Source organism: Coregonus clupeaformis, chromosome 4, assembly GCF_020615455.1.
Source record: "Coregonus clupeaformis isolate EN_2021a chromosome 4, ASM2061545v1, whole genome shotgun sequence".
Taxonomy (NCBI): domain Eukaryota; kingdom Metazoa; phylum Chordata; class Actinopteri; order Salmoniformes; family Salmonidae; genus Coregonus; species Coregonus clupeaformis.
In genome coordinates this window covers 3,942,538-3,963,644 of record NC_059195.1, presented here as the reverse complement: position 1 = coordinate 3,963,644, position 21,107 = coordinate 3,942,538, and the positions used below count along the sequence as shown (strand labels likewise).

The following is a 21,107-nucleotide window of genomic DNA, read 5'->3' as shown; positions in this document are numbered from 1 at the left end:
ACTCTCCGAATGTTGTAGAGCATGAACCTGCAGGATCGGGTCACCGCCTTGATGTTAGCGGAGAACGACAGGGTGTTGTCCAGGGTCACGCCAAGGCTCTTCGCACTCTGGGAGGAGGACACAACGGAGTTGTCAACCGTGATGGCGAGATCATGGAACGGGCAGTCCTTCCCGGGAGGAAGAGCAGCTCCGTCTTGCCAGGGTTCAGCTTGAGGTGGTGATCCGTCATCCATACTGATATGTCTGCCAGACATGCAGAGATGCGGTTCGCCACCTGGTTATCAGAAGGGGGAAAGGAGAAGATTAGTTGTGTATCGTCAGCGTAGCAATGATAGGAGAGGCCATGTGAGGATATGACAGAGCCAAGTGACTTGGTGTATAGGGAGAATAGGAGAGGGCCTAGAACTGAGCCCTGGGGGACACCAGTGGTGAGAGCACGTGGTGCGGAGACAGCTTCTCGCCACGCCACTTGGTAGGAGCGACCGGTCAGGTAGGACGCAATCCAGGAGTGAGCCGCGCCGGAGATGCCCAGCTCGGAGAGGGTGGAGAGGAGGATCTGATGGTTCACAGTATCAAAGGCAGCAGACAGGTCTAGAAGGACAAGAGCAGAGGAGAGAGAGTTAGCTTTAGCAGTGCGGAGAGCCTCCGTGACACAGAGAAGAGCAGTCTCAGTTGAATGACCAGTCCTGAAACCTGACTGGTTTGGATCAAGAAGGTCATTCTGAGAGAGTTGGCTAAAGACGGCACTCTCAATAGTTTTGGAAAGAAAAGAAAGAAGGGATACTGGTCTGTAGTTGTTGACATCAGTGGGATCGAGTGTTGGTTTTTTGAGAAGGGGTGCAACTCTCGCTCTCTTGAAGATGGAAGGGACATGGCCAGCGGTCAAGGATGAGTTGATCAGCGAGGTGAGGTAGGGGAGAAGGTCACCGGAGATGGTCTGGAGAAGAGAGGAGGGGATGGGGTCAAGCGGGCAGGTTGTTGGGCGGCCTGCAGTCACAAGTCGCAGGATTTTATCTGGAGAGAGAGGGGAGAAAGAAGTCAAAGCATAGGGTAGGGCAGTGTGAGTAGGACCAGCAGTGTCATTAGACTTAACAAACGAGGATCGGATGTCGTCAACCTTCTTTTCAAAGTGGTTGGCGAAGTCATCCACAGAGAGAGAGGGGGAGGGGGGGATTCAGCAGGGAGGAAAATGTGGCAAAGAGCTTCCTAGGGTTAGAGGCAGATGCTTGGAATTTAGAGTGGTAGAAAGTGGCCTTAGCAGCAGAAACAGATGAAGAAAATGTAGAGAGGAGGGAGTGAAAAGATGCCAGGTCGGCAGGGAGTTTAGTTTTCTTCCATTTCCGCTCCGCTGCCCGGAGCTCTGTTCTGTGAGCTCGCAATGAGTCATCAAGCCACGGAGCTGGAGGGGAGGACCGAGCCGGCCGGGAGGATAGGGGGACACAGAGAGTCAAAGGATGCAGAAAGGGAGGAGAGGAGGGTTGAGGAGGCAGAATCAGGAGATTGGAGGGAGAAGGATTGAGCAGAGGGAAGAGATGATAGGATGGAAGAGGAGAGAGTAGTGCGAGAGAGAGAGCGAAGGTTGCGGCGGCGCATTACCATCTGTGTAGGGGCAGAGTGAGTAGTGTTGGAGGAGAGCGAGAGAGAAAAGGAAACAAAGTAGTGGTCGGAGACATGGAGGGGAGTTGCAGTGAGATTAGTAGAAGAGCAGCATCTAGTAAAGATGAGGTCAAGCGTATTGCCTGCCTTGTGAGTAGGAGGGGACGGTGAGAGGGTGAGGTCAAAAGAGGAGAGGAGTGGAAAGAAGGAGGCAGAGAGAAATGAGTCAAATGTGGACGTAGGGAGGTTGAAATCCCCCAAAACTGTGAGGGGTGAGCCATCCTCAGGAAAGGAACTTATCAAGGCGTCAAGCTCATTGATGAACTCTCCAAGGGAACCTGGAGGGCGATAGATGACAAGGATATTAAGCTTAAATGGGCTAGTGACTGTGACAGCATGGAATTCAAATGAGGAGATAGACAGATGGGTTAGGGGAAAAATTGAGAATGACCACTTGGGAGAGATGAGGATTCCTGTGCCACCACCCCTCTGACCAGATGCTCTCGGGGTATGCGAGAACACATGGTCAGACGAGGAGAGAGCAGTAGGAGTAGCAGTGTTTTCAGTGGTAATCCATGTTTCCGTCAGCGCCAGGAAGTCGAGGGACTGGAGGTTAGCATAGGCTGGGATGAAGTCAGCTTTGTTGGCAGTAGAACGGCAGTTCCAGAGGCTGCCTGAGACCTGGAACTCCAGGTGTGGGGTGCGTGCAGGGACCACCAGGTTAGAGAGGCAGCAGCCACGCGGTGTGAGGCGTTTGTGTAGCCTGTGCAGAGAGGAGAGAACAGGGATAGGCAGAGGCATAGTTGACAGGCTGTAGCAAATGGCTACAATAATGCAGAGGAGATCGGAATGAAATGAACTAAACATCTGGGAGAGGAGAGAGCAGGGCCTCCCTCACCAAAACTTCCACCTCAGAAACTATATTTGTTTCACTGAACCACCCGAACAAAAACTCTCCCAACTTCCACCTTTAGAAATCAGAATTGTTGTGAACCACAGCGGTTCAATGTTTCAAGGAATAGACTCAACCCACTTTATTCAGCTAGCTAATGACACAGGTCAAACGTTTTATGTATGTCTTCACAAGGTTTTCACACACTGTTGCTGGTATTTTGGCCCATTCCTCCATGCAGATCTCCTCTAGAGCAGTGATGTTTTGGGGCTGTCGCTGGGCAACACGGACTTTCAACTCCCTCCAAAGATTTTCTATGGGGTTGAGATCTGGAGACTGGCTATGCCACTCCAGGACCTTGAAATGCTTCTTACGAAGCCACTCCTTCGTTGCCTGGGCGGTGTGTTTGGGATCATTGTCATGCTGAAAGACCCAGCCACGTTTCATCTTCAATGCCCTTGCTGATGGAAGGAGGTTTTCACTCAAAATCTCACGATACATGGCCCCATTCATTCTTTCCTTTACACGGATCAGTCGTCCTGGTCCCTTTGCAGAAAAACAGCCCCAAAGCATGATGTTTCCGCCCCTATGCTTCACAGTAGAAGGAAGGACTGCCCGTTCCATGATCTCGCCATCACGGTTGACAACTCCGTTGTGTCATCCTCCCAGAGTGCGAAGAGCCTTGGCGTGACCCTGGACAACACCCTGTTGTTCTCCGCTAACATCAAGGCGGTGACCCGATCCTGCAGGTTCATGCTCTACAACATTCGGAGAGTACGACCCTGCCTTACACAGGAAGCGGCACAGGTCCTAATCCAGGCACTTGTCATCTCCCGTCTGGATTACTGCAACTCGCTGTTGGCTGGGCTCCCTGCCTGTGCCATTAAACCCCTACAACTCATCCAGAATGCCGCAGCCCGTCTGGTGTTCAACCTTCCCAAGTTCTCTCACGTCACCCCCCTCCTCCGCACACTCCACTGGCTTCCAGTTGAAGCTCGCATCCGTTACAAGACCATGGTGCTTGCCTATGGAGCAGTGAGGGGAACGGCACCTCCGTACCTTCAGGCTCTGATCAGTCCCTACACCCAGGCGAGGGCATTGCGTTCATCCACCTCTGGCCTGCTGGCTCCCCTTCCTCTGCGGAAGCATAGTTCCCGCTCAGCCCAGTCAAAGCTGTTCGCTGCTCTGGCACCCCAATGGTGGAACAAGCTCCCTCAAGACGCCAGGACAGCGGAGTCACTCACCACCTTCCGGAGACATTTGAAACCCCACCTCTTTAAGGAACACCTGGGATAGGATAAAGTAATCCTTCTACCCCCCCCCCCCCCCCCACCAAAAAAAAAATAAAAAAAAATAAAAAAAATAGTATAATTGTAAAGTGGTTATCCCACTGGCTATAGGGTGAATGCACCAATTTGTAGTCGCTCTGGATAAGAGCGTCTGCTAAATGATGTAAATGTGCCCTTGAGCAAGGCACTTAACCCTAATTGCTCCTGTAAGTCGCTCTGGATAAGAGCGTCTGCTAAATGACTAAAATGTAATGTAAATGTGTTCTTTGGATGCAACTCAGCATTCTTTGTCCTCCAAACACGACGAACCAAAAAGTTCTATTTTGGTTTCATCTGACCATATGACATTCTCCCAATCCTCTTCTGGATCATCCAAATGCACACTAGCAAACTTCAGACGGGCCTGGACAATTACTGGCTTAAGCAGGGGGACACATCTGGCACTGCAGGATTTGAGTCCCTGGCGGCGTAGTGTGTTACTGATGGTAGGCTTTGTTACTTTGGTCCCAGCTCTCTGCAGGTCATTCACTAGGTCCCCCCGTGTGGTTCTGGGATTTTTGCTCACCGTTCTTGTGATCATTTTGACCCCACGGGGTGAGATCTTGCGTGGAGCCCCAGATCGAGGGAGATTATCAGTGGTCTTGTATGTCTTCCATTTCCTAATAAATGCTCCCACAGTTGATTTCTTCAAACCAAGCTGCTTACCTATTGCATATTCAGTCTTCCCAGCCTGGTGCAGGTCTACAATTCTGTTTCGGGTGTCCTTTGACAGCTCTTTGGTCTTGGCCATAGTGGAGTTTGGAGTGTGACTGTTTGAGGTTGTGGACAGGTGTCTTTTATACTGATAACAAGTTCAAACAGGTGCCATTAATACAGGTAACGAGTGGAGGACAGAGGAGCCTCTTAAAGAAGAAGTTACAGGTCTGTGAGAGCCAGAAATCTTGCTTGTTTGTAGGTGACCAAATACTTATTTTCCACCATAATTTGCAAATAAATTCATATACATTTTTACAATGTGATTTTCTGGATTATTTTTTCTCAATTTGTCTGTCATAGTTGACGTGTACCTATGATGAAAATTACAGGCCTCTCTCATCTTTTTAAGTGGGAGAACTTGCACAATTGGTGGCTGACTAAATACTTTTTTTCCCCACTGTATTTCGGATGAGCTTTCTGAAATAAGAGCAAGCGTATATCGTGATAAAAAGGGCAATAGAGGATAAAATGAGTTTCATTCTCTATTTCTTCGAGGTCACAATAGTTACATAGTCTTTCCTCTTCCATTTCACAACAATACCGACCTGTTTCAATACGCAGGGTCAATATCCCTGATCTTACCTGTATCCCTGATCATACCTGTGTTGATAGTCCAAAAAATTATGCTATCAGGTTATAAATCATAGCTGGCCTGGTACATTGTTTGCTGCCTCCATTCGGGATGCACTGTTTCAGTTTGAATTACTCAATATTCTGGACAAAAACTGACAAATGTAATTAAGGCTGGGAATGTCAATACAATCAAACTTGCAAGGGCAATGATCACAAGTCAGTCATAACGTGGCTAATAGGCTAGTGTATCTATGTATGTACCAAGCTAAAACCACTGAGCCTAACGTTAGCTAGATAGCTAGCTAGCTGCTAGGAGGATCTCATGTCATGCCATTGTTGGAGTGGGTGAGTGACTGTCTTTTTCCCCTCACATCGTTTTTCGGTGGCTAACACAGCTAGAGATGTAGGTGTCATTTGGTTAGCTAGCAAGAACTTGAACGACTGTTATACAGTTAGCATATCTCTTGCGTTCGCAAATTCACTCTGGCTATCTACTCCGATTTCAGAGTACTCACGTCTGAGTGTGCCAGAGCGCAGAACAACTGATGAATTTAAGAACGCGCAACATCTGCTGAGTATGACTGGTGTCAGTAAACGTAGGCAAAAAATATAATAGTTAGTAAAGAACGCTCTAGATAACATGTAAACAGCCTAACCAACTCTGCTACGGCGAGTAAAATGGTCAGAGTTAAGACATCAAAACTATGAAATAACACATATGGAATCATGTAGTAACCCAAAAAGTGTTAAACAAATCAAAATATATTTTAGATTCTTTAAAGTAGCCACCCTTTATCTTGATGACCGCTTTGCACACTCTTGGCATTCTCTCAACCAGCTTCATGAGGAACGCATCTCCAACAGTCTTGAAGGAGTTCCCACATGTGCCAAGCACTTGTTGACTGCTTTTCCTTCACTCTGCGGTCCAACTCATCCCAAACCATCTCAATTGGGTTGAGGTCAGGTGATTGTGGATGCCAGGTCATCTGATGCAGCACTCCATCACTCTCCTTCTTGATCAAATAGCCCTTACACAGCCTGGAGGTGTGTTTTGGGTCATTGTCCTGTTGGAAAACAAATGATAGTCCCACAAAGCGCAAACCAGATGGGATGGCGTATCGCTGTAGAATGCTGTGGTAGCCATGCTGGTTAAGTGTGCCTTGAATTCTAAATAAATCCCTGACAGTGTCACCAGCAAAGCACCCCCACACCATCACACCTCTTCCTCCATGCTTTACGGTGGGAACCACACATGCGGAGATCATCCGTTCACCTACTCTGCGTCTCACAAAGACACAGCGGTTGGAACCAAAAATCTCAAATTTGGACTCATCAGACCAAAGGACAGATTTCAACAGGTCTAATGTGCATTGCTCGTGTTTCTTGGCCCAAGCAAGTCTCTTCTTCTTATTGGTGTCCTTTAGTAGTGGTATCTTTGCTAAATCGAACATGAAGGCCTGATTCATGCATTCTCCTCTGAACAGTTGATGTTGAGATGTGTCTGGTACTTGAACTCCGTGAAGCATTTATTTGGGCTGCAATCTGAGGTGCAGTTAACTCTAATGAACTTATCCTCTACAGCAGAGGTAACTCTGGGTCTTCCTTTCCTGTGGCGGTCCTCATGAGAACCAGTTGATGGTTTTTGCGACTGCACTTGAAGGAACTTTCAAAGTTCTTCACATTTTCCGGATTGACTGACGTTCATGTCTTAAAGTAATGATGGATTGTCGTTTCTCTTCGCTTATTTGAGCTGTTCTTTTACCAAATAGAGCTATCTTCTGTATACCACCCCTACCTTGTCACAACACAACTGATTGGCTCAAACGCATTAAGAAGGAAAGAAATTCCACAAATTAACTTTAGCCAGTTAGCTTGGGTGCTTGGTTGGGACAAACATGCATTGGCAGGCAAGCTGCAGAAGGACAAGGAGGCTACAATTACCCATCGTTTATCAGTGCAATTTTGACGGGCAACTAGCTGAAAAAGTTTGAGACGGTTTATCTAATGTTCCTTCATTAGATTTTAGCTCATCTTGCTCTGGCTAGCATTAGTTGTTGATCTTGTTGTTGTTGATGTGCATAACTGAGGGAGAGAGAGCCTACCTTTTCATGGTTGTTTGATCAGTAGGACTGTAAAGTTCCCAAATGTAAGAGGACTCCTGTGGTGTTTACATATTTGCAGAAATCCATTCAGGTGTATTTTGTGGCTTTTGGCGAATGCTTTCTAATGATCTAAAGTCGCGCTGTTGCAATATATTTTAATACGATTTCATGTTGCTAAAATGCTGTCAATTACACTTTAAATGCAACAATGTTTCACAAACAAGTTATTTTCAAAGAGATGGCTAACAACAGCAAGGCGCTGAAATAAAAAACACAGTTCCACTCACCAGACGATGATCATTTGAAACTTAACTACTTGTTGAAAGTTATTCAAGGGATAAGCTAACAAATTAGCAACAACATCCTCTTTGATAACACCTGCTGCAGCCGCTGAAACAACAAAAGCTAGATAGCTAAACCGTGGGAAAACTATTGCTCACTATTGCGCAGTGACCTGTTGGGTTTCAAGAAGTTTCCATATGTCCCACTCATTAAGTCAAAATGTGATTGGTTGATTCTACTGTCACTCCAAAATGTTGCCCTAATACAGTTGAATTGCAGATGCCTTTATCTAGCTCTGATGGCCTAGCCAATGGCTGACTTAGCTAAGTAACTGTATCTCCCCAGAGACCAGCAAAGAAAAATCCTGATTGGATCCTTTTTTCTGTTCAGTGTTAACCCTTTCTCCGGATATACTGTCCCCGTCCATACAGCCAGCTGGGTTCTCAGTACATCGCGCAGACAGGAATAAAGAACTCTCTGGGAAGAAGAAAGGCAGCGGTGTATGTTTCATGATTAACTACTCATGGTGTGATTGTGATAATGTACAGGAACTCAAGTTGTTTGTTCACCCGACCTAGAATACCTCACAATCAAATTCTGACCATATAACCTCCCAAGAGAATTCTCTTCGGTTATAGTCACAGCCGTGTATATTCCCCCTCAAGCCGATACCACGACGGCCCTCAAGGAACTACACTGGACTTTGTGCAAACTGGAAACCACATATCCTGAGGCCGCATTTATTGTAGCTGGGGATTTTAACAAAGCAAATATGAGGAAAAATGCTACTGAATTTCTATCAACACATTGCCTGTAGTACTCATGCATCAAAAACTCTTGACCATTGTTACTCTCCCTTCTGGGAAGGCTACGCCCTCCCTTTGGCAAATCAGATCACGACTCCATCCTGCTCCTCTCTTCCTATAGGCAGAAACTCAAACAGGAATTACCTGTGCTAAGGTCTATTCAACACCGGTCTGACCAATCGGAATCCATGCTTCAAGATTGTTTTGACTGGGATATGTTCCGGATTGCCTCTGAGAATAACATTGGCGTATACACGGACACAGTGACTGAGTTCATCAGGAAGTGTATAGGGGATGTTGTTCCCACTGTGACTATTAAAACATACCCAAACCAAAAACCGTGGATAGATGTCAGCATTCGTGCAAAAATGAAAGCGCAACCCACCGCATTTACAGTGGCTTGCGAAAGTATTCCCCCCAAACCCCCCCTTGGCATTTTTCGTTTTTTGTTGCCTTACAACCTGGAATTAAAATTGATTTTTTTAGGGGTTTGTATCATTTGATTTACACAACATGTCTACCACTTTGAAGATGCAAAATATTTTTTATTGTGAAACAAACAAGAAATAAGACAAAAAAAACAGAAAACTTGATTGTGCATAACTAACCAGCTCCTTCAAGTTGGATGGGTTCCGCTGGTGTACAGCAGTCTTTATGTCATACCACAGATTCTCAATTGGATTGAGGTCTGGGCTTTGACTAGGCCATTCCAATACATTTCAATGTTTCCCCTTAAACCACTCAAGTGTTGCTTTAGCAGTATGCTTAGGGTCATTGTCCTGCTGGAAGGTGAACCTCCGTCCCAGTCTCAAAACTCTGGAAGACTGAAACAGGTTTCCCTCAAGAATTTCCCTGTATTTAGCACCATCCATCATTCCTCCAATGATGCTGCCACCACCATGCTTCACTGTGGGGATAGTGTTCTCGGGGTGATGAGAGGTGTTGGGTTTGCGTCAGACATAGCATTTTCCTTGATGGCCAAAATGCTAAATTTTTGTCTCATCTGACCAGAGTACCTTCTTCCATATGTTTGTGGAGTCGCCCACATGCCTTTTAGCGAACACCAAACGTGTTTGCTTATTTTTTTCTTTAAGCAATGGCTTTTTTCTGGCCACTCTTCCGTAAAGCCCAGCTCTGTGGAGTGTATGGCTTAAAGTGGTCCTATGGACAAATACTCCAATCTCCGCTGTGGAGCTTTGCAGCTCTTTCAGGGTTATCTTTGGTCTCTTTGTTGCCTCTCTGATTAATGCCCTCCTTGCCTGGTCCGTGAGTTTTGGTGGGCGGCCCTCTCTTGGCAGGTTTGTTGCGATGCCATATTCTTTCAATTTTTTAATAATGGATTTAATGGTGCTCCGTGGGATGTTCAAAGTTTCTGATATTTTTTTATAACCCAACCCTGAGATCATGTGACACTTAGATTATGTGACTACTGAAGGTAATTGGTTGCACCAAATCTTATTTAGGGGCTTCATAGCAAAGGGGGTGAATACATATGCACGCACCACTTTTCCGTTATTTATGTTTTAGAATTTTTTGAAACAAGTTATTTTTGTTAATTTCACTTCACCAATTTGGACTATTTTGTGCATGTCTATTACATGAAATCCAAATAAAAATCCATTTAAATTACAGGTTGTAATGCAACAAAATAGGAAAAACGCCAAGGGGGATGAATACTTTTGCAAGGCACTGTACATACACACATATAAATACATGCATATACACATACATACATACATACATATAAATACATATACATACATGTATATACATATCCTTTAAAAAATATATATTTTCCTTTATTACTTTCTAACCCTACCACCCCTCCCCTAATTGGAGTAAACTAGTGAACAGCAACGCTTAGGCCTCTACTTCCAGCTTATACTATATACATTTTATGGACACAGTCTATTTTACAATAGTTCTATTTTGTTTGTTTTTACTCCTGTCCTTCCTCTACCCTCAACCTCTCCCATCTATTTCTGATGTCCATCCGGTTTGATTTCTATTTGCCATATCTTTCAAACTGTGCTCTTCCACAAAAGTTCTTAACCTATAACCTATTAACGTTTTACGGACACAGTATGTTTTACATTAGTTATCTTGTTGTTATTAGTTGTTATTAGTACCAACCTTCCACAGGAACACCTGCTCTTTCCATGACATAGACTGACCAGGTGAGTCCAGGTGAAAGCTATGATCCCTTATTGATGTCAGTTCAGTCTACTTCAATCAGTGTGTAGGGGAGATGAAGGGGAGGAGACAGGTTAAAGAAGGATTTGTAAGCCTTGAGACAATTGAAACATGGATTGTGTGTGTACTATTCAGAGGGTGAATGGGAAAGACAAAATATTTAAGTGCCTTTGATTGGGTAATGGGATTAGGTGCCAGGTGCTCCGGTTTGAGAGTGTCAAGAACTGCAACGCTGCTGGGTTTTTCACGCTCAAACGTTTCCAGTGTGTATCAAGAATGGTCCACCACCCAAAAGACATCCAGCCAACTTGACACAATTGTGTCCATGCCCCGACGAATTGAGTCTGCATGGCAACAGGGGGTGCAACTCAATTTTAGGAAGGTGTTCCTAATGTTTTTTACACTCGGTGTCATTTCTAAATGTACAAATAAGCTAACTCGTTTGAAAATGTTAGACATATTAGTAAGTAGGCTATTATTACTAAATCATAATTTCTGGTGAACGAAAAATTCTCCATACCAGAGGTGGCCAACCTTGCTCCACTCCCTGATCTACTAGTTGAGCAGACTTCTATTCCAGCCCAGCAATAATACACATTATTATCAACTGGAACGAACTGCAAAAATCTCTGAAGCTGGAGACACTTATCTCCCTCACTAACTTTAAGCATCAGTTGTCAGAGCAGCTTACCGATCACTGCACCTGTACACAGCCCATCTGTAATTAGCCAACCCAACTACCTCATCCCCATATTGCTATTTCCATTGTTATTTATTTTGCTCATTTGCACCCCAGTATCTCTATTTGCACATCATCTTCTGCACATCTATCACTCCAGTGTTAATACTAAATTGTAATTATTTTGCACTATGGCCTATTTATTGCCTTACCTCCATAACTTACTACATTTGCACACACTGTATATATATTTTCTATTGTGTTATTGACTGTACGTTTTGTTTTTGTTTATTCCATATGTAACTCTGTGTTGTTGTTGTTTTTCTTGGACTGCTTTGCTTTATCTTGGCCAGGTCGCAGTTGTAAATGAAAACTTGTTCTCAACTGGCTTACCTGGTTAAATAAAGCTGAAAAAAAAAAAAAAAAAAGCATGTGGTTTGATAAGTTGAGTGCTGGGCTGGTGTGTTAGTGCTGGGCTGGAACAGAAGCCTGCACATCCAGCATACCTGCAGGAGCAGGATTGGCCTGCTCCAGTTGTAATACGTTTGTATCCTACATTGTGTGACTTTAAACTGTATTGTTGTATACAACATTTGCTAACATAAGTATACATACACCCCATGGTATACAAGGCTGTGCCAACAGTGTCTTGGAACATTCACTGGGACCTCTTCATCTGCAGCCAGGCTTTCACTGCTCTCCATACAGTATGTATGTGTATATATGGGGGTTCTCCTAAGCTATATGTACTTTTTTAAAGAAGGTCTTACCAAGGATCATTTATCTATTTAATTTTGAATGTTAAGACCCCTTGAAGTATCCCCAAAATATATCAAATAATGATTTGCTGGAAAAATATTTTTGGCCTTATTGCTATTAGCCCATACAAACGCATTGAATAACAGATTGACTACATAGAAAAACAGATAGTCCCCATTTTTTGTTGTTTTACATTTAACCAGTTTTTTGGCACTAAACAGTGTCCACATATACTGTATCTTCCCTGTTGAGTGCTTTCCTTCACCATCTTGGATGAGGTTGTGGCCGTCATGGTACTGTAGGCCTACAGTTTTCAGCCAGGATAAGGATGTTATTCCAGTCTTTACTTTCCACGTCTTGAGTGACAGATGCCAGTAGCTTTGAAGTGAACTCTTGCATCGGTGCCCACTCACCAGCATTATCTCCCTCGCCTCCTAACCTGCATTGGCACATTTCTGCACAGTGTTGGTCCTGATGCTGTGGTTTCGGCATATGGTCATTCCTGCTGTCTTGCAAATGCATGGCAACATAGTTCATGCCCATTGGGTCTGCAGTGTACAATTGGGTGGAGGTAAAAGGCATGGGCATTCTCTGGGCATTTTGTGAGGTACATGTACTTCTACAGGGATGACACTGGGCAGAATAGTTACCATCATGCTCTCCCTTGGCTCCTGGTGATTTTCCACTGAACTATCCATTTAAGGTAGCCCAAAAATGCATGATTAGAGGTTGTAGTAATATAATATATGCCATTTAGCAGATGCTTTTATCCAAAGCGAATTACAGTCATGCATGCATACATTTTTTGTATGGATGGCCCCAGCGGGAATCAATCCCATGATCCTGGCATTGCAAGCGCCATGCTCTACCAAGTTTAAATATAGTGTCTTGCATCAGGCACCAATTGAGACGGGTGGGTCATTGATTAACCTGTTGAGCCCAGCCCAGAGCCCAAGGTAGCTGCTCACACTTTGTTACGCACACTGCCATAAAACTCTCGGAGAACAAGGTTTAAATCATCCTTGGTGATGCTTTCGAAGTCGACCGTTTTGAAGTGCAGTCGACTTCAAATGCAGTCGACATCATCATGTAAGTCTTGTTCACCTTGTTGTGACTCCTTTCCAAATTGTCCAGTTCATGTTAGCATTACAACTTTCCTTCCAAATGGAGTAAAACAACCTTAAAATGTGGGTAATATTGTGGGTTAGACAGACACTTGTAAATGCTCTTGAAGCATTTACAAGATATATTCTTCAAGAATCAATTGGTATGTATAATTTTTTTAATGATCATTGAACAGCAGTAACTGTTTAGATTGTTCATTGTTTTGACACCTAAGCTTTTGGAATGAGCCCACACCTATGCATGGTCCTTGTGAGTGTGGTCAACCCCTGCTACACCACACAATAATCTACATTTAATATAAAACTCACTCTTCACTTGCTAAGCACATGGTTTTAGCCCGCGGAGAGCATCAATTTACAGTGGATGCCTTGTCAGACCCAGCAGCCACTTACTCTGGATATCTACAATGATGATTATTATCAGTATTTCTAACCTCCTCTTTTCTAGATTGTGGTAAATTACAAGAAAACATAGAGAAGCTTCAACATGGAGGGGGCTTAAAGCCCAGAGAAGACTGCCCTTCTCCTTAGGTTTTATTGCAAGGTCTCAAGTAAGCTAAGCAGTCTGCCCTGAACCAGCCAGCTAAAGCTATCTTTAGCCCATGCAAGCAAGTGAATGGAAGAGCCCAACTTATCTTCACTGCTGTCATCAAGGCTGACGGTATTTTTAGGGGACAGCAGCAGCTGCAAAAGCATTTAACGTTCTTCCACGAACAATGACACTCGGGGTGTCTCAGGGCTAAACGCCACAGAGATTGGGGGACCGCTCTGGAGTGTAGAAAGGGCGCTGAGGGGGAAATACTCAAATTCTCTTTACTTTTCTTGGCTGGGTCTGGCACAGGCCCGTCAAGATGTACTGACAGATCACTTGAAAACTGTGAAAACAAAGCTCCACGTTAGTTGATATTTGAGAGAAAGAACCCCAACCGGATTACAGTTGCTGTCGGGGAAGGAATCGACCAGTAAGTGACATTACTCAGCAGTTTGGAGGCGGGGAATATAGCCTCGGTGGCTTGAAGAAGAGTGCCAGTGCGGAATGTATGTTGACGGTCGCTCCTTGGGACCAAAGAGAGGTAGGTCATGTGAGGAGTACGTAGTGCAGATTCACTGGGGGCAAGGGTCCTTTCAATTAAACCAGATGAGTAAACACAAAAGTTAATCTCCTCTTAAACCCCCGGGGGGAATATTGAGACCACTTTCGATATATTGTCCTCAATAATTTCTGTGGAACATCTGGCTAACAGGGAAATAATTACTAGCACCTGCCATTGGAGGTGATGGTGGATATTACGAGTTCTAACTGATTAAAAGGTTTTTCAACATATTGACGTGCCACAGGTTCGGGATGAGAGAAAGGGTTGAAAGGGTGACAGAATAGTGATGGTTTTAGAGGTAAACCAGACTACTACACATTGCCATATTGGTTTCTAGTTATATGATTTCAGATTCAGTACATGTATCACCATTTACTACTCTTATTATATGTGCCTTTGACTGTGTGTGTATGTGTGTGTGCGTGTACTGTGGCCCATGCAGTAAACTGGTGGACGCATGACAAACATGGCTCGGAAGCATTCTAGATTTGGCTCACCTTCCTTGAGATCCTAACCATGCATCAGAGTGGACAGAAAGCAAACATACACATTGAGCTTAAAGTGAATAGTCATAGCCTGACTAATAGATGGCTCCAATGTCCATCAGGGCAAACCTTCAAATGCTTCTACCAAAAGAAGCCAAAAAGATATACAATCGAGAGGACCAGGTTGTTCAATGTGCCATGACACTGTGACGATAATGTCTTTATGCTAGGGACTTGTTAATCCCTGCATTTTATTTATTTGGAAAATGACAGAGAAAACGAATTTTAACAACGACGGGTGTGATGAAGGCTTAGCATATATTGACTGTAAGGTCTCTCGGGGTGTGAACACTGTGAGTTAGATCTGTGTTAGTGTGAGCACACGGGTTCCATGGTGTGCTTTGTGATACCTGACACAGGCTCTCTCACAGGTCTTTATTTAGGGCATACTATATTAAGCACTTTCCCATTGAAATACAGCACCAGCTGTGCTGGCTACGTGTTGTGGTGGCTGCTGTTGCAATAGGACTAAAGTAAAGGCCGTTCACCCCTCAACGGATAACTTGTGCTTCTGTCTCACACCCCCCCGTAATTCAATTAGCACTAATAGTAATGACACCCAATCACCCAAAACACATCATGGATACTAAATGGTTGCAATGTTTTAATGACAAAAGTATTTTTACACACACATTTTAGTACTATAAGCTATTATGCAGTCTCCACGCAGTACAATGAGAAAATATACTCTGAACTAGTATAGTTATCCAGGTTCTTACGTTGTATTGTCCTTTTAGTAACATTTTATGCAAATAACAAAATATATAAAACCAATAGGTACAGTGCCTTCGGAAAGTATTCAGACCCCTTGACTTTTTCCACATTTTGTTACGTTACAGCCTTATTCTAAAATGGATTAAATAAATAAAAATAAATATCCTCAGCAATCTACACACAATAACCCATAAAGACAAAGTGTAAACAGTTACTTTTTTATTTTTGCAGATTTATAAAATATAAAAAACATAAATACCTTATTTACACAAGTATTCAGTTGCTATGAGACTCGAAATTGAGCTCAGGTGCATCCTGTTTCCACTGATCATCTTTGAGATGTTTCTACAACTTGATTGGAGTCCACCTGTGGTAAATTCAATTGATTGGACATGATTTGGAAAGGTACATACCTGTCTAAATAAGGTCCCACAGTTGACAGTGCATGTCAGAGTACTGTCAATTGTCCGTAGAGCTCCGAGACAGGATTGTATTGAAGTGGCATCCATCATTCTTAAATGGAAGATGTTTGGAACCACCAAGACTCTTCCTAGAGCTGGCTGCCTGGCCTCACTGAGCAATCGGGGGAGAAGGGACTTGGTCAGGGAGGTGACCAAGAACCTGATGGTCACTCTGACAGAGCTCTAGAGTTCCTCTGTGAAGATGGAAGAACCTTCCAGAAGGACAACCATCTCTGCAGCACTCCACCAATCAGGCCTTTATGGCAGAGTGGCCAGACGGAAGCCACTCCTCAGTAAAAGGCACTTGACAGCCCACTTGGAGTTTGCCAAAAGGGACCTAAAGACTCTCAGACCATGAGAAACAAGATTCTCTGGTCTGATGAAACCAAGATTGAACTCTTTGGCCTGAATGCCAAGCGTCACGTCTGGAGGAAACCTGGCACCATCCCTACGGTGAAGCATGGTGGTGGCAGCATCATGCTGTGGGGATGTTTTTCAGTGGCAGGGACTGGGAGACTAGTCAGGATCGAGGCAAAGATGAACGGAGCAAAGTACAGAGAGATCCTTGATGAAAACCTGCTCCAGAGCGCTCAGGACCTCAGACTGGGGCGAAGGTTCACCTTCCAACAGGACAACGACCCTAAGCACACAGCCAAGACAACGCAGGAGTGGCTTCAGGACAAGTCTCTGAATGTCTTTGAGTGGCCCAGCCAGAGCCCGGACTTGAACCCGATCAAACATCTCTGGAGAGACCTGAAAATAGCTGTGCAGCAACGCTCCCCATCCAAACTGACAGAGTTTGAGAGGATCTGCAGAGAAGAATGGGAGAAACTCCCCAAATACAGGTGTGCCAAGCTTGTGGCATCATACCCAAGAAGACTCGATGCTGTAATCGCTGCCAAAGGTGCTTCAACAAAGTACTGAGTAAAGGATCTGAATACTTATGTAAATGTTATATTTCAGTTAGGGTTAGGGTTTCATCTAAAAACCTGTTTTTGCTTCGTCATTATGGGGTTTTGTGTGTAGATTGATGTGGGTGAAAAAAACTATTTAATAAATTTTAGAATAAGGATGTGACGTAACACAATGTGGTAAAAGTCAAGGGATCTGAATACTTTCCGAAGGCACTGTATGTATATTGCTTGATTACTTGTTATAACATTGAGCCATTATATTTTCGTATTATTTCATTGTCTTACTATGAAATGTATAGTCATGTAGTTGTATAGTCACAATCATATATGAAGTAAGACATAAGTAGTTAATATGCTTATGACACATCTTACAATACATTTTAACTGCAGTATTATGGCAGATAGTTACAGTACTGCCATTCTGTCATATCTGTATATTGCTTAATTACTTGTTATAACCTTGAGCCATTATACTGTCTTATTATTTTATTGTCTTACTATGAAATGTATAGTCATGTAGTAGTATAGTCACAATCACATATGAAGTAAGACATAAGTAGTTCATATGCTTATGACACATCTTACAATGCATTTTAACTGCAGTATTATGGCAGATAGCTACTGTACTGCCATTCTGTCATATTTTGTCACCCACTGAAATGCCATAATACAGATAATTTATTCTACAACGCCTGTGAGCAGCTAAATGGTTACAAATGCATAATTATCAGTGGGCTAGGGTGGTCTAGTGGTCTAAGCCCCTGCCTCTGGAACACATAAATTATGCATGGATTCGAATCAGGCCCACTACTATTTCAGCAACTCTCTCCTCTAAATTTCTTCTCTATTTAATAAACAATATATGTGAGGAATGGGTCTGCCCCACTCCTTATGAAAGCATAATTATCTAAGAATAGCAGAGGCCGCTTAGGTCAATGTGTGAGAATAGTTCAACGTTCCTGATTTAGCCTTCATATTTGAATAAATTCCAAGGCTCGCTTAACATTTTTGAAAATGAAAATTACTTGGGCATATCCAGAGAATGAATCAAAAGACGTTTGAAGAGTCTATATTATTTTTATATGAAGCAATTCTTAGTTATTTATTTGTTCATTCCAGCTCCATTCCATCTTCAAAAGCAAATGATTAGATTGCAGCTCGACAAGTGTTAGCTCTGTTGACAAGCAGCATTTTTTGACAACTTCATCTGAAACCAACACACATAGCCGCATGACGTAGGGGTGCTGAGGGTGCTGCAGCACCCCCTGAAAAATCAGAATAAAAACAAATCTTAATAAATAAAAACATTCTCACAAAAGTGCACTGGTCCTTTACTAGTCCTGTATTAGCGGACTGATATAGCCGTCTGTAACGCGGGCAAAAAACATCTTCCTGCAGCTATGCCATCACATTGTCTGCCAGCTATTGCACAATGTATCTTTCTGTTTGTTTTCTTTTAGAACCTTGCACAGCACAGAAGTGGACAGCCCGACTCCAGTGAGGGAGCAACTGCATGCTGGTGGCCTGCCTAGGGTGAGGTGAGGCTGGCAAACTAGCAGAGATGGATGTGTTTGGCGGTGCACCACGTTTCCTGGCCTACCCTCGCCCCGTAGTAGTGCAGAGTGGCACTGACGCCGTCCTGAAGTGTCAGATTGGCGGGGACCCCAGGCCAGCGGTCATCTGGGAGCGAAACAACGAACAGATCCACCCAGAGGATCGCTATCGTCTCTTCGAGGATGGAAACGTCTACAATCTCATCATTTCATCGGTGACCACAGAGGATAGCGGCCAGTATACATGCAAGGCCAAGAACAGCATCGGGGAAACGTATGCCGCGGCCACCCTGAAGGTGGAGGGCGAGGCCCAAGAGATGGAGCTCCGGGAGGAGAACAAGCCTCGTTTCCTGATCAAGCCCCTCTCCACCCGGGTGGGCCGCGGCGAAGACGCCGTCTTCTCCTGTAAGCTGTGGGGAAACCCGCGACCAGAGGTGGTCTGGGAAAAGGACGGGAGGAAACTCAACGAGATCTTTGAGAGTACACATTTCAATGTGGGCTACCAGGACGGGGGATGGTTCCAGCTTAAGATCTTCAAGACTCGTGCACCCGACGGCGGAGTGTACACATGCAAGGCCAGAAACGAGTTTGGAGAGGGGCTGGCTGGAGCCGTGTTGCTCGTCGATGCAGGCCCGGGTCACGAGGAAGAGGGAAACCGCAACGGTTACACCAACGGCCACTGGAAAGGCCATCAAGGCAAACAGAGGAGTGGTAGGCAAGTGACCACGCGGCTTAAAGACGACCGAGTGACCAACCAAGCCAAGCAAGTGAAAATGTTTGCCGTGACAGAGGGCAAGCACGCCAAATTCCGCTGCTTTGTGACTGGGAAGCCCAAACCGGAAATAATATGGAGGAAAGACGGCAGGCTGATCATGTCCGGAAGACGGTACCTGTTGTATGAAGACAGAGAGGGTTACTTCACACTTAAAGTGCTGTACTGTAAGCAACAGGACAACGGGGTTTATGTTTGCGCTGCATCCAACACTGCAGGACAAACCCTCAGTGCTGTACATCTCTCTGTGAAAGGTAAGTCAAACTGGTATTTGTCCATTGCTACAGAGTTGGCTGTTAACAGACTTCAGCAGAGAACTAGAATGACTTTCATGGAACAATATAACATGTATAAAACATAACGCCATCCAGGTGTGTACATCTCCCCTTGACTTAATACCATATATAAGCCTTTTAACAGGTAATCAGCATTGCTAAATGAATACGCTAACAAGCCAATTAGCTGCATATGACCAGTGTAATCAGTAGCCAAATCATTTGGCTCCTGCAAAGCAATTCAAACCCTGATTCACCAGAGGATTAAAGATACGTCTTAATTATCTGAAACTTGACCAGAGATATTTCAAAATACCTGACCTGGCCAAGCTCATCGACATGGAGTGGATTCCAACCGGTCCAATGTCTGCAAAGTCACTTAGGTTTTCAAAGATGGGGGGGTCCATGTGATCGAAGTCTCTAGAGGTGGGATCATGTTTCGCACATGGCGCAGAGAACAGCACTGGTAGCAACATTGTATTGGAGCTAGGGCAGGCTGGAAAGCAACATTGTGTTAGAGCTATGGCAGGCTAGAAAGAATATAACATGTCTTTATGTTTACACTATGCTATCCTGGTAATGCAGATGAGAGTAGAGGTTTAAATAGGTGAATTTGTTGAAAGTGTTTCCTCAATTATTGGATCATCAAGCTCTTTGTGGGTAGGATAAGTATATAGTCAGCTAAATACACAAAGAGCAGTTCAGATTCTTTCGTTTATAACTGGTACTGTCTGATGGTGTCAGTTACAAACAGTTTATTTCCTGTCCAACGCCCCAATGTGTTAATGGTCTTTCCATACCAACTAAATGAAGCCACTTCTCTCATATGATTCTGCTTAACTTGTTTGCTATATTGGTATTTACTATGAAATATATTTCAATTTCCAAATTATAACATTGTTTTAGACAAAGTGCAGTTATCAGCTATTTTTTGAATTTCACATGGGACAGTATTTACACGACCAGTAGTGAGTGTTATCTGAATTGAACAGGAGTTATTCCTAGTGTAAACTAGCACTGTATAAAGTAGCATCTCTAGCATGTTTTAAAACTGCAATTCAAAGATTTAAAGCAATAGAATAAATACAATAAATACAAATGAACATGATTTTCTATAGTCAAGACAGTTTTGGGGTAACGTCTAAAACACCAAATTATAGTGCAATAAAGTGACATCAAAAAATAACTAGCCTCGCTAGGTCAGTAGACTTTGTTCTGTGTCAGGGCTACCTCTTTAAAATGTTACACTACTGTATGAGCTTTGAGGCCAATTGTTCACAGACATCTCTGATAAAAGGAACATATGAGTTCCTTATATGAGTCATTTTGTCTTTTACCATGTCCTTTGAATGAGTCCTACGTAGGTGGCCATTAACCCCTTTAATGGTATCCCTCCGTCTCCTTAATGTCAGAGCCGCCTGTGCGGTTTAAGCAGCCCCTCATTGATCTGGAGGTGTGGGAACGGGACCTGGCTGTTCTGGAGTGTGAGGTTCCTGAGGACTCTGTTCCCATCACATGGTATTTGGAGGACAGGCGGTTACAGCCAGGGGCCAAATATGGGATGGAAGAGTGGGGAACAAAACGACGACTCACTATTCGTGACATCGGAGTCGACGATGATGGGATTTATCTTTGCGAGATGGCGGATGGGGGGAGGAGCATTGCTGAGGTGGCAGTTAAAGGTAAATACTGTACATCTACTGTGTTTATATGTACCACACACAGTAT

At 44.0% G+C, this 21,107-nt stretch overlaps 1 protein-coding gene across 10 annotated transcripts in view; it reads left to right on the top strand.

Annotated features, from left to right (window-relative positions):
• The first annotated feature begins 13,773 nt into the window (after positions 1 to 13,773).
• obsl1b (obscurin like cytoskeletal adaptor 1b) overlaps positions 13,774 to 21,107 on the top strand; it is a 97,600-nt gene continuing 90,266 nt past the window's right edge. For all 10 annotated transcript variants that reach the window (XR_005996993.2, XM_041863329.2, XM_041863314.2 and 7 more), the window contains exons 1-3: positions 13,774 to 14,124; positions 18,240 to 19,358; positions 20,792 to 21,061. Coding sequence is in view for 9 of the 10 variants with exons in the window: in XM_041863329.2 (XP_041719263.1) it covers positions 18,341 to 19,358; positions 20,792 to 21,061 (1,288 nt within the window). In the remaining variant the exon portion in view is untranslated. The remainder of the gene's footprint in view (positions 14,125 to 18,239; positions 19,359 to 20,791; positions 21,062 to 21,107) is intronic.